Source organism: Apis laboriosa, unplaced genomic scaffold (assembly GCF_014066325.1).
Source record: "Apis laboriosa isolate Shangri-la unplaced genomic scaffold, ASM1406632v1 scaffold1321_cov151, whole genome shotgun sequence".
NCBI lineage: Eukaryota > Metazoa > Arthropoda > Insecta > Hymenoptera > Apidae > Apis > Apis laboriosa.
Genome location: NW_025221248.1, coordinates 1,561,252 through 1,580,599, shown reverse-complemented (window position 1 = coordinate 1,580,599; position 19,348 = coordinate 1,561,252). Strand labels below are relative to the sequence as shown.

The following is a 19,348-nucleotide window of genomic DNA, read 5'->3' as shown; positions in this document are numbered from 1 at the left end:
AAAGTAAAATGAAACTTATTATATTATTTGTAATTTTAATATTGAAAACTGCTTATGAATTATTATTTGAAGTAAATCTAATCTCTTTTCATATATATTTCAATAAAATGTCTATCTTAAAATAATATAAGTATATTTAAAATATTATTTTTAATATTGTATTATATTGTTAAAGTTATAATTCAGTATTTGCAATATCTTGTATCTATCAGTTAAAGAAATGAAAATATTTATTCACAATTTTTATACATAACATAAAAATCTCTTAAAATTATTTAAAGATTCTATTTTTCGATAGAATTTTCGGATAAAATCTTTTGGATCCTATTAACCGCTATTAAAATCTACATTTATCTGCCAATCTATTAACTTTCGTTTGCGTCAATCTACGTTACTCAAGATTCAAGTATTTTCTATTCTCGCTAATAACTCCATCTCGACAGACAGGATTAAACTCACTTCCAAGAGATCACATCGTGTTCAATTTCAAAATATCTCAATGATCTCTTTATCGATCCATCCTCCTACGATTAATCACCGATCTCGAAACTCGATGGCCTATAAACTCTTAAACGATAATCCCCCTTTGCTTTGTTATCAAATCATTTTTCACGACCCCCTTCAACGAAATCGTGCCTATCGACCGCCTAAAAATCAAAAATCCATCCCTCCATCGTATCCTCAAGTTTATGGAATTTTTCCAAGTGTACACACACGAACACACACCTCGTCAGATAGAATCCTGTGTGAGTGTTGGAATCCAGTCCAAAATATATATATTTGGAAGCGTTCGTGGATTCAATAAGCTATAACTGGGCCGATAACGCGCGCCGTAAACCGATTTCCTGGAGACCGATCTGTCCCGCGCGAAACTACGTACAATTACCGTTTTAATCTGCAGTTTCGAGGGCCATAAATATCCGCTGCTCATCGACAAAGAGAACGCAAGGGATCCCCTCCTCCCCCACCCCTTGTATAGGAAGTTGGAGCGAGCAAATTTATTGCAACGGCGCGGGGGCATCGTCCATCGATGCTTTTATTCTCCAGCTCGAGATATCGACACCCTCGATCGGCGTCCTTCTCCGGGTTCTCCGATTCTAGCGAGGCAATTAATCGTCCACGCTCGCCGGGGGTGTATATACGTATTCCGCGGAAAGCAGAAAGTGTGAAGTAGATTCCCTGTGGGGTGGCGAATTTTTAACGCCGCCACTACCGACCGATGCTAATCTCTCGTAGATTGAAAACGTGGTTCGTTCGATGAAGGAAGAAGAGGAGAAAGGGAGGAAATCGGTGGAGAAGGGAAAGACGAAGGATTGGAGATGTAAATATAATTTTATTGTTTATTCTTGCAATGGAATTCGAACTGTTTCCTTCTCTTTCGAGTTTTAGTAGTAGATGCAAAAAGGAAGCATAACGTGTACATTATTACGCGTGTATTTAATATCAGATCTCGCGTTATGTTAATATTAATAAAGTGCGAGTACCACGTCTGACCATAACCGGTGTAAATCTACTAGACCGGGACTCGACATTATCTATATAGCTCATCTATATATATATATATATATACGTAAGTAATCATCAGAATAAATAAAATAAAGGAAGAAGAAACCGCGCAATATTTCTGCATCATCATGAATATATTATCATAATTAAAATTTCAAGATTCTTAATACATCGTTAAAACAAAAGCACTCGATCAATTTTACCCAATCCAAAAAAGAAAAAGAAGAAGAAGAAGGAAGGCTTGGGTCGAGTCAAAGAGGATCGAGGAAGCGACCCATTGGCGTCGTTGCGAGCTGACTATAAAAGACAACCGTTTGCGGAATCGTTTTCCATCGATCCCCGGCCAAGATATCGATCCCCTTTTGGCGGGCGGATGAAGTGGCAGCGCGAGACGGCGGAAGTTGGCGCGATGAAATTTACGGCTTTCAGCCAATTCCGCGCGCAAATGGAAGAGCGTCTATGAGGTTTTATTCGGCCGCCTCTTATCGCGGCCACCTATCGGCAGGCATTTGTTTTTGCTTATCGGTCGGTGGCTGCGTCAAGCCCCAGGAGGGGGAGGGGGAGGGAGGGGGGGGATGCCACCGTAAATATGACGGACGGATGCGACGATGGGATCTGAGCGGCGTTCGGAACAAACGAGCGCCACGAGGACCCCGAAAATCTCTCGCTACTCGGGCTCGTGAACGATCGGGGTTGTGAGGCAAGACCCTCCGCGCCGACGGAGCACCCGTTCGACTCGATGCGAATCGATATACCTGGCTGCGCGAACAAACGAAATCCAGAAGGGGGGATGCTCGAACACTTTGCCTCTTTTTTTTTTTTTTTTTTCTTCTCATCCCTATATCTCGTCCCTCTCGATAATAAGATCTTTCAGATATCTTCCAAGTTTCTTCTCTCTCTTCGGTTTAATTGGTCGATCAATTTATTTGGTGGTTCAGTTGGTTAATTGTAACGAGATGGATTGTAGTGTAGAATAGTAGATTAGGTAATTGCATAGGTAATTGTTAAATTCTTAAGATTGCAAAATTTAAGAAAGAGGTTTCTTTTTGAAGGCATTGTGTAAGGATAAACAAGAATTAATTAATTGAAATAATGAATTTATTAATGAAGTTGCTATTATTCTATTTTAATCAAAAATTTTTCTATCTTTCTATGATTTGTAATAGAGAAAATTCTTATAAAATTATTCCTTCAACTTAAGGTAGAAACGTTGATAAAAATGAATCCATGTAGTTGTCGAGTTGATTTCAATTTTGATGGCAAATTTTCAAAATTTAGTTATCACGGATTTGGGTCAAAATAATTTGATCCACAAAATTGATAAGAGAAAAAATTTAGAATAAATTTACAATATGTACACTTTTATCATATACGAAAAAGAATAAAATAGATGTCGACAGTCGTTTAATTTCTCTTGGATTAACGTTTTTTTCTTTTTTCTTCATCAGATTGGTTCTCTAGAGCAATATTTAATTATAAGAAATCGTAACGCGAAATCTCGATTACGTTGCTTGATTACAACTGTTTGATCAGTTTGGCGCGGATCGATCAGGGAGGGAAAGACATTCATCACCGCATCGAATCCACCTCGCCCTGAGATTTCGAAACCGCGGAATGGATCAATAAGCGAACGATGATCGAAGCCACTCGAGGCGTGTCTGCATTTTTCCACTCTTAATCACCTGCCCTAATTGGTCAATTACGCTCATTACCGTCTCCTACGGTGGAGAGGCGAGTCGAAACGATAAAATCTCTCTTCTCTTTCTCTCCCGTCGAGGAGTAACGGCAAAGGCAACCCCCCACCAAGCCTTATTCTATCCACGGGTAATCCCTGCCTCCCCCGAAACCGGTGGTGGCACATTTGCAACAGAGAAACTTATCCCCGGCAGGGAAAAATCAGCCCTGGTTCGGTTCACTTCGGTTCCGTGAAGAGAAGATCGGGGGAGGGGCGGAGCCACCGAAGCCACGCCCTTTCTGTCGCCTCGAGGCCCCGCCCACTTTTGGATTTCCCCTTTCTCGCGCTTTGTCCCCCCTCCACCGACTGCCGACTCCGACACCGTCTCTTTCCAAGCAACGAAGTGGGCTCTCTCCCCTCCTCTCCCCCCTGCCTCCCCCCTACTAACCAGGCGCCTCCACCCGCAAAACGAAAAAGTCCGAGCGCCGCAGTCAGACGATGGTCAAAGTCAGTCCACACGGAGAGCTCGAGTCGAGTAGAGGCTAGTTCAGGTCAGTTGGCCGGAGATCCATCGATCCGTCGATCAACGGCTCACCTGTCAAACGTGTCACGCACGCATCATAGTTTCTTCGAGGGATATTCGAGTGACTTAATCGTAAAAAAAAAAAAAAAAAAAAAAAAAAAAAAAAAAAAAAAAAAAAAAAAAATTGCCGTGATCCCGAAGAGATCTTTTTTTCTTTTTTGTCGGTTCGACGAGTCGTGTTGACGAGATCGTGTGACGGGTCAGTGAGAGGGGGAGAGAAAGAGAGAGAGAGAGAGAGAAAGAGATAGAGAAAGAGATAGACAGTTCGATCAAAGAAGAGACATTTGGACATTTTTGTTTCTTCCCTCGTACAAGCAAGGAAGGGAGATACCTCCCTTTAATGTTTCGGGAAGATGAGAATATAGAAGAAGAAGAAGATCGAGGAAGAGTTCGAGAGTGTTTCGGTGAAAGGTATAGATTCGAAGAAGTGTTGAATCGCGGTAAATAAGAATGACAGTACTAAGGATGACCTCCCCGGTGACGCCTCCATCGAGCAGTCCAGGTTCCAACGAGGCCCAGGCGCCCCAGGCGATTTCGAAACCGGTGCATCGATTGAGCTTCTCCGTCGCTGCCCTGTTGGCAGACACTAAAAAGTCGGACACCACCAGACAGGAAACGTCCTCCGTCTCTCCAAGATCATCTCCCCTCGCGCCTTACTCCCCTGTCAGACACGATCAACTGTCTATCACGACGTCGAACACCGTTCTACAGAAGTATCCAGGTGAATACAGATCGAGATACGTCCCGTCGATGTCTCCATGTACCGCCCAAGAGCACAGATCGGGCCAGTACACCTGTGACGCCCCCAGAACCACCCTAGACGCAAGGACGTTGGCCAGACTTCCGGAAATCGAGGTCGACAGGGTGGAATCCCCTCGCTCCAGAACCCTGGACTACATAGTGCAAACGTCCACGGAAAGTGGTTCCACGTCGGAAGTGACAGCCTGTTCCTCGTCCCCCAAAGTATCCACGCACAACAACCATCCAGAATTTGGTTCCCAATCGCCGAGAAGTAGCTCGCACGAGGGCAGGTCCAGGTGTTCAGAACCTGAGGACATCGAGGAGGAGGACGAGAATAGTTTGGTCGACGTGGAGGAGTTGCAACACCACCATCATCATCATCGTCGTCATCATCACGATGATCAGGGGAGCAGCCCGACGCCGGTGAGACCAACGCCTGCATACATCGGGGGATTCTCCGGTTTGGGGGGGATCTCTGGCATTCCAACGGGGCTCCATCCCGCCGTTTGGGGCGGAGGACATCAGGGTGCAGCCGCGGCCGCGGCAGCCGCCGCCGCCGCCGCCGCGGCCACTGCCAGCTTCTTCCCCTCGCATTTCTCTCATCACGCGCCCCTGAACGGTGAGTGAACCAAGGAACCTTTTTTTTTTTTTTTTTTTCTTTATTTTTCTTCCCCCTTTCTTCCTCCACCGCTGGTCCATTTGCTAGGCCGACGAAAACCTGTGTTCGCGTTCGAACGTTCTCGTTGCCGTTTGGCCGGCCGCCAATCGGTTCCGATATTTTTCGTTCTCTTTCTTCCGTTCGAGGCGAGGCGCGAGAATCGTGAGCGAGAATGGGAGAGACGATGAATGCGACAGAGATTCGTTGAATGGAGCCGACGGGTTCGACATTCTTCGCTTTCCCCGTTGTCCCCGGATAAAATTAGTCGGCGCGGAACGGAAGTCGCCTAGCCACGCTTCGCCATCGTTCTTCGATTCTTTTTCCCTTCTATTCTCGCGTGCAACGAAATTGTGATTGCTGAAGGTATTTCGAAAGAAAGTAGAGACTTTGATTATTCGTTCTTTTTTCTCTCTCTCTCTCTCTCTCTCCCGTAACTCGAAGCAGTTTGTTCATTGTATCTTGTCGAATGATCGATCGATACGACGAATTAAAATATGAACTTCGATTACACTACGAATTGCATCCTTTCAAATAAATAGAATTTGAAATTATATATCATTTAATTTAAAATTCTTAAAATCTTCAAGTTTGAAGAAAAAGAATATAAATAATAAGTTGTGTTGGATCACGAGGTATTGAAAATGATGCTCGAAGTAAATTAATGATTCTAATAATTCTTTTTTCTTTTTTTTTCTTTTCGTAATAGAAATCGCACGTTATCTCCTTTTTATCTATTTTTTAGAAAGCAGCAGCTTTTATTTAAAAGTATCGTCCGACTCGTTTTATATTTATTCATTGATTGAGAGATATTTATCGGGATAAAAAAATCGATGACACAGTCAACAAATTCTAGCAATAGATACTTAATCGGTTGGGACTGGTTGAATTAAAATATCGAAGGAGGGGGGAGGGGGGAAGGAAGGAAGAAAAAACGCAGGCAATTGATAAATTGAGACGCACGATATTGTCGCCAATACGTTATTAGCGGTCGAAAGAGGCTCACCTAAAATCACCGCGAAAGGAATGCAGTTCTTGGAAGGCGTGCGCGCGCGCGCGCGCGTGGATGACTCGTCGCGATTGAATCATCGTTAACACTAATTATTGAGGTCGCGGCTTGATAATTGCGCCGGGTTCTCGTTAAAGAGGCAATCAAAGTTTTCTCGCTTCGTCAGAGCGCCGCCACTAAGGCAGAAAGAAGGAACAGAGGGCCGGTTCTTGTCGGGCCTCGTGGAATCTGGACGACAGACAATAGGCGATTATTACAAAAAGGTGTTGCAACTGCAAATCACTCGTTGGAATGGAAAACTGGTCGTCGTCGTTGTTGATCAAATTTTTTTTCCCAGTTTTTTTTTTTTTTTTTTTTTCAACTAGACGATTTATGTGGAAATTTTTATTTTTATTCAGTTATACAGAGTAGAAAGAACGTTCGAGAAGAAGAGTCGAGAGTTTTCATTCGTTCGACTGTATTTTAATCGAGCAATAAAATTTTTGCACTTCTCCTTGTTGCACTGTATATTATGAAATTCTAGTAACAAATTTTATTTCATCTATTTGTGATCTTTTCCCAATAGAAACTTATATTTTTTAGCATTTTTATATATAACAAAATCTGAGATATTTGTTAATTTTTGATTAGATAAAATTAATCGTGTGTTTATATCTTTATATTTCAAGTATTTCAAATAAATAAACGCTAATGTTAATCATAGAATATAATTGAAATCGGGAATGTATAAAGCATAATGTTGCCTTTTATTACGGATTTTCTATCCTTATTATATCCTTCCAATTTATAGATCATTGTTACGCACAATTTAGGGTGGCTGGGAAGAAGAGTACAATCGACCATAATCGAGTCCCGGCGGTCGAGTCGTGTTAGGGGAACCAGCGTGATTTTGAAATATGGCCACTTATGGAGGGTGCTTCCTTCCGAATTGTGCAACCCTTCAAACTTTGTTTCACCGCTCTTTACTTTAACTATATGCTCGAGAAGGGGTTGAAAATAGGGGTTGCAAAGTGTTATCTTCAACGACAGGGTGCAAACCTATTTTCCGTCACAAATTATTTTCAGGAAGAATATAAGGAAAAATAAATTAAGCTCAACGAAGAAATTGAGTAGTAATAAATTGAAATGGAAAAAAATGTTATCTTTAATATTGATAGCAAACAAATTACAAAATCATATTCATGCTTTTTTATTAAATTAATTCCGGAAGAAATAGAAGAAAAAAATAGATTAGAAATAATTATATCAAGAAAGAATTGAATCAATGAATAATAAATAATAATAAATAATTGGTTGTTGAAAACAGGAAGTAAATATTGATTGTGTTTTTTATTTATGAATTATTTTCAAGAAAAATATAAGGAATAACAATGCAAATCAGTTTTCATTATTTACTTTATTTTTATTGAAAAATGAAAGATATTACCTCCAATATCGATACGAGTACTTTTTTATAAATCAATTCCATGAAAAAATAAGTAAAGAAAAACAAATTAGAATTAATTAAGTTAAACGAAGGATTTCAACTCAACAAATGATTGAATATTATTTACGAATAAATTGTTCAATTGTATCGATATCAAACAGAATGAATATCTACTCATTCGTGCGTTCTACACGGATTATATTTCCAAGAAAAAATACGAGGAAAAATAAATTAGTAGTAATTGCACGAAGGAATTGAACTCAACAAATGTCAAGTAGTATAAATTAATTGCCCCCTCCGTTAAAGAAGGTGATTCATTTGGACAGGGAAGATGAATACAAGCGATTTCGCGGAAGGCTCTTTAGAATTTCGATTTCTAATAAACAAACGAGCACGCTTACTGCTCGTTTATCGATCGAGCCGACTAATAAGAGAGAGCATAGATGGGCTCGTGGTGGCCCATGGAAAAGATTGCGCAACGCAACAAAGAACGTTCTGAACGAAAGAGCGATTCTGCCTTACCTCTTTCGCGGCGATCGTCCTCCTCGTTAGATATCTCTTCGAAATCAGCTAATTATTTCACCAATTTGCATGAAAATCGATCGAAAGGGTATCTTTCTTCGTTTCTTTCTCTCTTTCTTTTTATCTATGCATTCATTCACGTTCGATTCTTATTCCATTCGATATATACATCGTTCAATGCAATTTTCTTTCTTTCGTCAATTTTACATATTTCTTCGACAATTGCTTCGTCTTTGAATCTTTGAAAAAAAAAAATGTCTCTCGATTAAAGGTAGAGAAAATTATTTGGAATATCATTTCTAAGATTGAAGAATAAAAAGTTATTGCGCGAGTGAAATTAATGTTAAATGTACCATTACATTTCGAATTCTGAATAATATTAAAAAATATAAAGCATCCGAAAACTTAAATTTTGGTTCAATTAAAAAATAACAACAAAACAAGGGCTTCGTAATTTGAAATATTTCAAGTTATCTTTATTTTACAAAATTGAAAAGAAAATTATCCTCTTTTGTGATCAAAAACACAATACAGAAACTGTAATATTACACAGATCTTTATTTTCACACTCTTAATAAAATTTATTATTCATTGTTACAATATAATCAATTATCCGTTTCTTTTTTTAATCTTCATCAATCAAATTAAATACAATACAAATACAAATCTAAATACATTCTTTTATTAATCATTCTTATTTTTCGTTCTTATTCTTTATTAATCATTAACGAAACCACAAGATCGAAAATACAAACGAGCTCATACAAATTTCAACCAATTTGATTTCTCGAATTATCCATTGAATATTTGCCGAAATCTTCCTTCGAATAAAAAAGAATCCCAATTTCCATTTCGATCAAATCAACGATCATCATCCCCACCACCATTCACCCCCTCCTTCACCACATTTCCCAAAAATCGGTATCTCAGCTAATTATCTCGAAATGCCTTCAATGGATTGAAATCGGGTCCTCGAGTTTTCGGGCATCCGGCGAGGAATCGGCGGATACTAATTGGGCCTCCTTTGGAGGAGTCGTGGTAGAAATAAAAGGGAGAGAGAAGGGAGGATCATCGCACAAAAGGATGTTCCTCTCTCTCTCTCTCTCTCTTTTTCGAAGAATTCGCGAAATTCCCCCGTGCGCGAACGAATAACTTGATGGCCGAGGGGGAGGGGGAGGGGGAGGAGATCCGCTGGAAAATTTGAAATTCAGAAGCGGCGGAGAGAGAACGATATTCCCTTTTGTCTCTCGTCTCGAGAAACTCGCCTCCTCCCTCCCTACAAATCTGTCAATTGTCCCGAGACAAATCTCGGGGAATATAACCGATATGTTTTGACACGAGCCTCTCCTCGCCTCCCCCTCCCCCTGATAAGATGTTTCGCCGCGTTCGATTCGTCCCGGCTTATTGTACAGGTTGCGACAACCGACGCTTGAGTCCGGGACATTGTTCGAGATTTTCGAGGATGATTTTGACGGATGCTTCCAGCAATTGTATAGATACGTATAAAACGTATAAACGTAGAAATATTTTTTTTTACACGAGGTAAATATTTTTTTTTTTCACGAGGCAAAGAGGATGAACGAGTTGACTTGTTTATTTTCTCGTGGTGGATAATTCTTTCCAGCCAGTTGTTAGTCAACGATCCATAATATGCGAGTTAATATGAATTCTTCAATTCAAACGTTGAAGAAAAGAAGAAAAGAGGATTTGCAAAGGAGGTTCGTTCAGTGTATTATATTATAGGATAGTACATAGCTATCACATTTGTGTGATAATTGTGCGAAAATCAATACGAATCACAAAATGAATCGATCTGTTGCGACAAATACGACAAGCTCGTATTTTACCTAGCGCGGAGAATAATAGTGAAACGTATCAAGTTTGATTATTCTATAACATATTCGTGAAATTAAATTTCTACTTGACTATATCATTTCGCTCTCCTACTTCTTATTCGCTGTTACAAAAAAAACTTATAAACCCGTGATAATAGAATATAATTCAGTACAAGCTTATCCTATGAGACGTGTGATCGCAAAACCACCCCCCACTAATCCCACTAATAATGAAAAAGAAACAAGAAAAACCCTCGTGCAAGTAGGCTGGTAAATTTCTGCAATAACGCAGTTACCTCGACGATCCATAATTGTTGATCCAAACCGATCGTGGCGAATTATTGGAGAAAACGGGTATCGATTATCGCGATTATACGTACATTTCACCTGGAAGGGTAGGGCTATATATCTAATGAATACAAGCGTTGGGGAAGGCGTTGGGGATCTTGCGGTCGGGGCGCAAAAAAGGGCTAAATGAGGGCCGAGTTTGCGGCGCCGACGGGGGAAAATTATGAATCGATCCCTAAAAAGTTTCGCTTTCCTCTGAAACTGTGCCGCGTCCCGCAAAAACACGGACGGAGGTTGCGGTCGGAGGTGTTTCGCCTCGGTTCGTTCGTAACCCGCGAAACAACCCGGTTCCCCTCCCCTCCCCCCTCGTTAAGGCTGTGGGGGGCTGCTGCGCCAGGACGGTGACGATGACTGCGTCGTGCGATCATCCTCCTGTTGCTTTTCGGTTGCAGAGAACGGGGAGCCGGCCAAGATCAAGTGCAACCTGAGGAAACACAAGCCGAACCGGAAGCCGAGGACGCCTTTCACCACGCAACAATTGCTCGCGCTCGAGAAGAAGTTCACGGAAAGGCAATACCTCAGCGTTGCGGAGAGGGCCGAATTCTCGTCCTCCCTTCACCTCACCGAGACCCAGGTGAGATTTCTGCTCTACTTCCTTCTTCTTTTTCCTCCTTTCTTGCTCGGGGATATTGTGTATAGATTGTGTATACACAATATTCAACTTTGAATATGTTTGTTATTTTTAAAGGTTTTATTTAGGACAATGGTTTATTAGAAGAGATTGTTGAGGATCTTTTGTGAATTTGTTTCAGAGATGGTCAGAAGGATGTGTGAAACAAAAATGATTATTCCATCATTGCAACGAATAGTTAATTGTACTGTCTTTCGTTCGAATTTTCGAATAACGAGGGTTGTTCAATTCGTGTGAAAGGTTCTCTTTAATATAATGCAATTTAAGAAAATGAGAATAAGAAGTTTCGAAGTTTTTGCGTGTAAAAAAATTTTTCCATATTTCTATTTGTCCCACCGTGTATGTTTTATAAAAGGTTGAACGAATAAAGCGAGTAAAGAAAAAGATTGAACGTGTCGATTTGATGTATGCCGTCGATAAAAAAAAGCATCAAGCCTTGTTTAGTCTTGTCGTTATCTAACTAATTCCGATACTGTGTTATTTTTCTATACCACTACTATAATTAAGTATGAGTTACTTTACAAGTTGCACACAGAAAAATAATGGAACTGGTAAAAATATAGAATAATAATATATGAGATTGCAAATTTTTTTTCTTCTACGTCAGCCATTTAATTTAAAATTTTCGTTCTGTTTGAATTTAATTTTCACTACTGTTTAATAGCCACTTTGTCGAATCAGATTGGAATCATAAATCCATTTTTCAATTTTAATTAATTTCGATCGAAAAGATCTGATATTGAATAATAAAAAAAAAGTAATAAGATGAAGATCGGAACAAGAAAGTTCTTTGTTGTTTTATCTTTATTAATGTGTGTCTACAGATTCGAGGATAACGACTTGCACGTCGATATTTATTTTATTAACAAATGTTTATCTAAAAAAAATTCGTGTTCCGACTTCTATCCTCTTTATTCTTTTCGTTCAAACTTTTTTTAATCCCATAATTAAAACTAAAATTAAACGATCGACAAGATAGCTAAATACAACGATATTCGAATAAAACGACTTTTAAATCCTTTTCTTCCTCCTCAAACAATTAAATAATCAATATACACGTTGTATTTTTTGAGATACAACCTATTAATTCTCTAATTCGAAAAAAAAAAAAGAAATATTTAATTCCTACCCAAAAGAAAGGATTATTTAAAAAGATTTATTTAAAATATTCTCATGCAAATATTATTATTCTTATCAATTACTCCTCGCTTTTTCCATATATAAAATCCCCAAATTCCCAAAATTGAGATTTATATAATTTAAATTCAATTGGCCATTCGAGCACACACACGAAGGTACACACTCGAGAGATCTTTCCAAGACATTCAATTTTCCAAAGTGCTCGGTCAAAGTTAAATTCAGAAATATTTTATTTATACCTGGAATACACTGGAACCTCTCTACCCATTATTTCCAGGACAAACAAGCTGCTATTACAAACACCATAAACCCAGTCATCCTTGCTCAAAACTTGAGCCATCTTACGCCTTCTTTACACTCACTTTCAACACGATTCAACATCCGTCCCCAACCGATATTCTCTTATTGTGGTGACATCCTATCCAGCCTTAGGCAGATTAACACAGATATTGAATCGAAAAGGAATCAATTGCAACACAAGATCCTAAACCGATCTTCGAAATCCGTTTACCAGAACACGGATGGTAATTAGCGCGTGATATTTCTGGCGGACAACACTGGGTATTTTATTAATAGATTACAAATTGCGCGATGACCGACCAATTATCCCAAATTATCATGGTCTTGTTCCCCCCCTGTCTTCTCGAAAACGCGATTCCGGCCGCGCGTCTGTCAACATGGCGATACATCCGCCTCAGCCGTTGTCACCGAAACCTCTACAGTCTTCTCGACAAATTCATTCTATCTTTATCTCTAGGCCCGCTCGACTTTAGAACGGTTTCTGTTTCTCTTGGAAGAGATTCGATTCCTCGTGTAATTATCCTCCTCCTCGTCACTGTTCCCTTTGGGGGACGAGTTGGGATTAATTGGGATGGAAGATTAAATATCGATGGATTTGCGAGGGGAAGATTGTTAAGAAAGAGAAGGTTTTTTAATACTTTGTATTAAAAATTTTTCAAAATTGTTGCAATGTGAATAAGGTAGATTAGATAGAATACCATATCAACATTATTTGCATTATTAATTTATAAAAATTAAATATATGAAAAAAGCTTGAATAATTGTTTCTTTTAATTTTTAATTACTTTTACCTCAATTATGCATTAGATAAATATATTTTACTTTTATTACATGACATGACATTTTTTTAATACATATTTATTACAATTTAAAATAACCATAATAATATTATCTCCCTCTATTTTTCTTCTTTTCCCAATTAAATATACCAATATTTTTGACACACAATCAAGAATCAATATCTAAATATTTTCTAAAGAAAATTTGTATTACAAGTATAATGATTATCGTTCCCTCTCTGTCATATCCTATTCCACAATCGAGTAGCGAAATTTGTAACATTTTTGAACGGAAAAAGTTAGATAAAAAGAAGAAAAAACTCGATCCGTTCTCCTCGATCAGTGGCCGTGATCGATTCCTTTTCCCATCTCTATCCCGTGAATCGAGCCGAGACCGCAACGAGAGCCGGCCGGCAAGAATCGTCGATCCGTTAAGATCGGGAGGCGACAAGTAATAACAAACTCGGGGCCCTTGTCATTGTTACAGGTGAAGATCTGGTTTCAAAATCGTCGCGCCAAGGCGAAGCGCATGCAGGAAGCGGAAATCGAGAAGTTGCGGATGTCGGCGGTCAGGCAGCACCACACCACGCTTTACGGCTCTCATCCGGGCCTTTTGACGCCTGCAAGCCTCTACCCGGTCGGAATGCTGTCTCATCCAGGCCTGACGCCGCATCACCCGATCTCCCAGCATCCATCCAGGGAATGAGAGGGGCGCGGGGGGTCAAAGTTGGTGACGACGAGTCAGAATCGGTAGTGAATCGATCCTGGATCATCCCTCGCGAACATTGGCCGATTCCCCTTCGACATTGTCTCTTTGCGTTGCGACCGGTTTGGGATATGGCCAGGAGAGACGTAAGGGAAGAGGGGGAGGAAAGAAGATCACGTGGAATGCGTTTATGGGATATCGAGGTGGACAACAAGGATCCAGGATCATTCTGAAATTATTTTTGGATGTATAACTTGGCCTTGTGGGATGAAGAAGAAGGAAGAATAGGAAGAGGTAAAAGGAAAACTCTGCAAAGCATTTATGGTGAAGTGAAGAGATTCTTTTATATAAAATTGTCCTCCTGTTGAGGATTGAGATATTTACCTCCAGAAAAGTGAGGAAGGAGGAAAGAAGGAGAGTGAATGATAATTTATGAGAAATATATACCAAAAGTGTTGAGATATTTGATGGGATATAAGAAAAGGTTGGTGAAAAAGTATGGAGGAAAGAAATATTATGCGAAACGGAGCGCATTTATGAGTGCATTATCTATCGAACTGAATCGATCTTCGAACGATCAAATGTTTTTGCGGAAATTTTTTCCCAAGTTCCGGTTCTTGGTTTGAAATATGCCTTGAGAGAAACAATTGGAATTAGAAACAAGAGAAATACTACTGAAGCGTAAAAACCGGATTTTCTTCGAATTCGTCGAAATTTCCCTTCTGGAATTACTTTTGGATCGGTTTGTCGTATCCAGCCTCGAGTTATTTAAGGGAATGAAAAAAGAAAAAAAAACGTAAATTGAATCCAATCCATATTGCGTACGAATTCATGAAAATTTTCAATGGAGACCAAATGGAAAGGAAGTCGAATAATTTTCACGAAAAAAGTCTAACCAAAGTAATTCTGAAAGAAAAAAAAAAAAAAAAAACTCTATTCTAAACATTAAACTCTCTTTTCTCAATCGACATTCGTGTAATAAACACAAATTCGTTCGTAGAGAGAGAGAGAGAGAGAGAGAGAGAGAGATAACAACAACAAGAAGAAAATTTCTCTGGGGGAGCAGAGAATAGTGTATCGTGAATCTGTGCCAATAACAGACGCGTTATCGTCCGACGTGTCTTGTACATAAAGTGTAAATAATCGTCGTTCACGCGTTAATTCACGGTAGACCTGTAAATACGATGTTCGATCTTCAAAACGAACGATCCTCGGTGGATCGTGCCCGCCTGTTTTTTCCAATTTTGTATAAATGTAAAACCGAGAGAGTAGCAGAGTTTATTTAATAAACCACAGTATAGAAGTAACACGTATATAAATATATATATATATATATATGTATATATATATATATTGTTTCTCTAATTCCCAGATGGTATCGATCTTTCAACAGTGTACAAAATGTATACGTATATAACCGATAAGATTTAATAATCCTTACATCTGAACCCTGTTTCCAGGCTACGAGCTCTAATTGAGTATATAATGATGAAACGGTGGATGGTCGAACGATGAAAACGGTGTTCGAACATCGAAATGGAAGAATCAAATCAGGGAAGGGAGGGGGTATCGTTAATTGAAAAGATCGATGATCTTTTCTTCATTCTTGTTTTCCGCGCAGGCAGGATTAGAAAGTTGGAATAAATTACGAATGGCAATTAAACGAGACGATGATCACCCGATCATCGATAAATCGAACGAATTTATTCCGTTTGAACGGAGCTAGCTTTATAATCCGCTTTAACGTTCGAATAACGTTAGATTTATTACCTCGTAAATGACAACAGGCTTTTAGGAGTTTGTGCGTTTACGCGTACAAACCGAGAAGATCGATTCCACACAGTTGTTGCGGGGATGGATTCCGGAGGGGGGAACGGGGGGATAAAGCATCGGATTGAAATACTTGGATGTTCATGTGACCAGTTTATATAACGAGAGATTTCTTCTTTTTCGAAAATCTGAATTCAAAAAAAAAAAAAAAAAGAAATTTTTCAATTATCGGTACATCTAATTCGTTCATTTGGTAAATATGGTATTAAAATTGATATTACTTTTCGATGATTTTCTTTTTTTTTTTTTAATATGTTGTTAATAAATACGAAAGTTACTAAGAATTAACCTAACAGAAATTAAATAAATTTCGCATCAATTTATGCCAATTCTAAAATTACATTTTATCTCGAATAAAGATTGAATGAAAATTTAAGGAGAAATGTTTTTGTTAATTAATTGTTTTTAACGAACAAAAATTGAACAAGTAAAATTTTCACAAAACAATTTAGGATGATTCTGACCACCAGGTGTTAAAAAATCATCATCAAGATAATACCAAGATAATAAATAATTACCATTTACTTTTCGTTACGTTTAGAAATTTATTTTAAAGTTAAATTCTTGAGAGTTTTATCTTCAAATATTCGCACTTCTAATTTGTATTTATTACATCTATTACATCTTTTTATTTGTAACAGATGTTCACATAATTGGACTGATAGGATTAATTCGAATAATTTCATTGATTAAAATAGAATTCATATAAACGAAGTTCTATTTATATTATATATAACAAGCATATAATATAAGAAGTTGCCAATTTTATTTTTTCGAGATTCATGATGAAAATATCGCCAAGATCAATCCACACTTGTCTTGATCGATCGAACGTGATTCGTTATTCGTCTCGAGGCAAATTAAATGTATTCAATCGATATGAAACTCATTTGAGCAACGGTGAAGCAACGAAACGAGAAGGAGCTGGAGGAACTTTCTTCTCTAACAAGTTCGGCAATCATCGGCTGCCACTAATCAACTACAATCCTCCCAATTCACACCGAGTATCTCCTTCCGCGCCTCCTCGGTTGGTGGCGTGAGTCATATTTCATGAAATCACGCGTGTACCCGTTTCCAATTCCCAATCTTGCCGAAGAGAGATGTTTCTGCTGATTAGACTGTTTATCGAAACCTTTATCTAAGCTTTCATTGGATTCTTTTCTTTTTTCTTTTATTTACATTCTCGTCGAATTAATTAAGATTTTTTTTTTTTTTTTTTGTGTCGAGAATTACGAGCTAGGCGTACCGTGTTACTTCGAAGATTCGTTGCTTCGAAGATTTAGTAATTGAATTTTGAAGAAATATTCGACTTTGATCGTACCTTGCATATATTATATTGCTGGTAAAAAAGTATACACGCTTTCAATTTTATCATAATTGATGTTCTTCTGAAATTAATTTTTAGATGTTTTAAACTTGTTACTGCTTTCATTTTTATTCATTGGTCTACTGGTTAACAATTAAGTAAGATTATATTTGATTAAATAGAAATTGGTTTTTGAAAATAGATAAATAGAAGTGAGTATTTTTATCAAGATTTTGAAAATAAACTTTTTCTTGAAAAAGTAGTTGCATAAATAATATTTTAAATGTATATTTTGATATCATTTTATATATTGAGATTTGGATTATTTTGAAATGAATATTTCGTAGTAAAAATATAAAAAGAAATTTTAATCTTTTAGATAAATTTTAAACAGGTGAAATTAACATTCAACATTTCGTTACTTTTTTACTTTTGATATAACAAAATCCAAAATTTTAACTTTAATTTAATCTCAAAGAGATTTAATCATATATAATCAATTATATTCACACACAAAAATTTCCAATAAAATTACAATTTTTAACCGGATAAAATTTCTTATAAAGCACTAGTATCTGCACAAAAAATTTCATCCCTCATTTTAATTCTATTTTTCATCCCAATTCCACCATTAACATTTAAATTCCAATCAATTCAACTTCACAACACTTCATCACATCCACCCAGAAACCAAACAAACAAACAATTCCTCCAACAGCTGAAAACAGCTCGAAGCACCATGGACTTACTCACGGAGGCACGAGAATTAGATGAGAATCTTCGAGGGGTAAACACATCCCCCCCTCTTCCTCAGTGTGTCCAACTGGTGGCACTCTCGATTACGTCGCGACGATTACGCGGTAGCCGAGAATGGCGTCTCTGTGCGTACATGTCGCGGGAATAAATTAGCCGTGGCAATTAGTTTCGGAATCGACCCGCCCCGGGCGGCCGGCGCCACCATCTTGATTACACCCGTGGAGAACCTTTAAAGACAGTAGCCACCACTGTTTGCCGAAAGGCCCGAGAGCGCCGTTCGCGCGGCCTAATTAGCGATGCCCACCGAGATATCGCCGACGTACGCTAATAATACCGAGCATAAATATTCCGAATTTTTTCGTCTGGTGGCCCGTCCGCTCCTCTTCTTTTTCTAATTCTTCTCCTCCCATCCCTTCCCTTTCCTCCACTTTTGCTACCACGTTCTTCTTCGTTCTTTGATTTCTCATTGTTCATCATTGTTGTCAAGATGGATTGGGGATGGAACGACGCTTGAGGTGTAGATATTAGTAATTTAATAAAATCAAATGTTTCGAATATTATGATATTGTTCAGAGGCAAGGATGTTTCGATGTATGTTTATTTATTTTCCAAATGCTTTGAAATTTATTGCTTAAGTGAAGAGTATATAGTCGTTGTTTTTTTTAATATCTATTGTTTGGATTTGGAATTGAATAACACATCTATGTATAAATCTGTATTGCCTTGTGATATGTTTTCATTTAATGAGATATGATGTGTTTCAAATTATCTGATGCTCAAAAAGGGAGAGAGAGAGAAAAGAAATTATTCATTTTCATAGATTTTGTTATTTCGGTATTAGAAAGAATTTTCTATAAACAGTAAGTTCTTGAAGCTTGGAAATCAGAATTGTGTAAGTGATTTTAACAACATATTCGTTAATTGCATTTTTATTATTAAATTTGTAATCGTTTAAAAGTAATATTTCATTTATAATGCTTTTATATATTTTATATTATAATATAAGTTTGTTTTTGAGAATATTTTTTCTGAAGATTACAAAAAGATTATTACAAAAAGTTTATTACAAGTTTATTTATTAAATTGAAATTATAAATAAATAATATAGATAAATTTAGAAATTAAATGTTAAACAAATTTATTAATATCTAGTTTTTTTTAAAAATAAATTTTACTTAGATATAAAATATTTTACATTAAATTTTACATTAAAAATTTATAGGATAAACTATAAAATTATAATAAAAATTAATTTTAATAATTTAAATTTTAATAGTTATAAAGATTTCATTTTCATTTTCACTTCTTTTTTAAAGTTCAAATTAAAAAGTTAAAATAAAAAATCAATTAATCGCTAATAATATTAATGAATATAATTTTTGCAAAAATTATTTTACACATCATCTGATAATTTGATCTATTAAAAAAAACTCAAGTTGTTGGCTGCAATTTTAAAAAGATTTTATTTTATTTTAAAGAGAGGCCGAATTTTTTTCAAAACACTTTCTTTTAATGTTCAAGTAATATCGAAAGTGAAAATCGGAGATGTGGGTTCGTTTCATGTGGGTGTCGTGTGGGTTTCGTTCGTCCAGTTAGCATC

The 19,348-nt window shown here is 37.5% G+C and overlaps 1 protein-coding gene across 1 annotated transcript; it reads left to right on the top strand.

Moving 5' to 3' along the window:
- Positions 1 to 3,705: 3,705 nt before the first annotated feature.
- LOC122720662 (muscle segmentation homeobox) lies at positions 3,706 to 15,163 on the top strand. The gene is made up of 3 exons (XM_043947479.1): positions 3,706 to 5,124; positions 10,693 to 10,874; positions 13,638 to 15,163. The coding sequence occupies exons 1-3, from the start codon at positions 4,215 to 4,217 to the stop codon at positions 13,854 to 13,856; spliced, it is 1,311 nt and encodes a 436-aa protein (XP_043803414.1). The 5' UTR covers positions 3,706 to 4,214; the 3' UTR covers positions 13,857 to 15,163.
- The last annotated feature ends 4,185 nt before the right edge of the window (positions 15,164 to 19,348 follow it).

Excerpts from the sequence above, each read along its gene's own strand:
- LOC122720662 (XM_043947479.1), top strand. The coding sequence starts at position 4,215 with ATGACAGTACTAAGGATGACCTCCCCGGTGACGCCTCCATCGAGCAGT. Across the intron at positions 5,125-10,692 it reads TCATCACGCGCCCCTGAACG|AGAACGGGGAGCCGGCCAAG; the intron begins GTGAGTGAACCA and ends TTTCGGTTGCAG. Across the intron at positions 10,875-13,637 it reads TTCACCTCACCGAGACCCAG|GTGAAGATCTGGTTTCAAAA; the intron begins GTGAGATTTCTG and ends TCATTGTTACAG.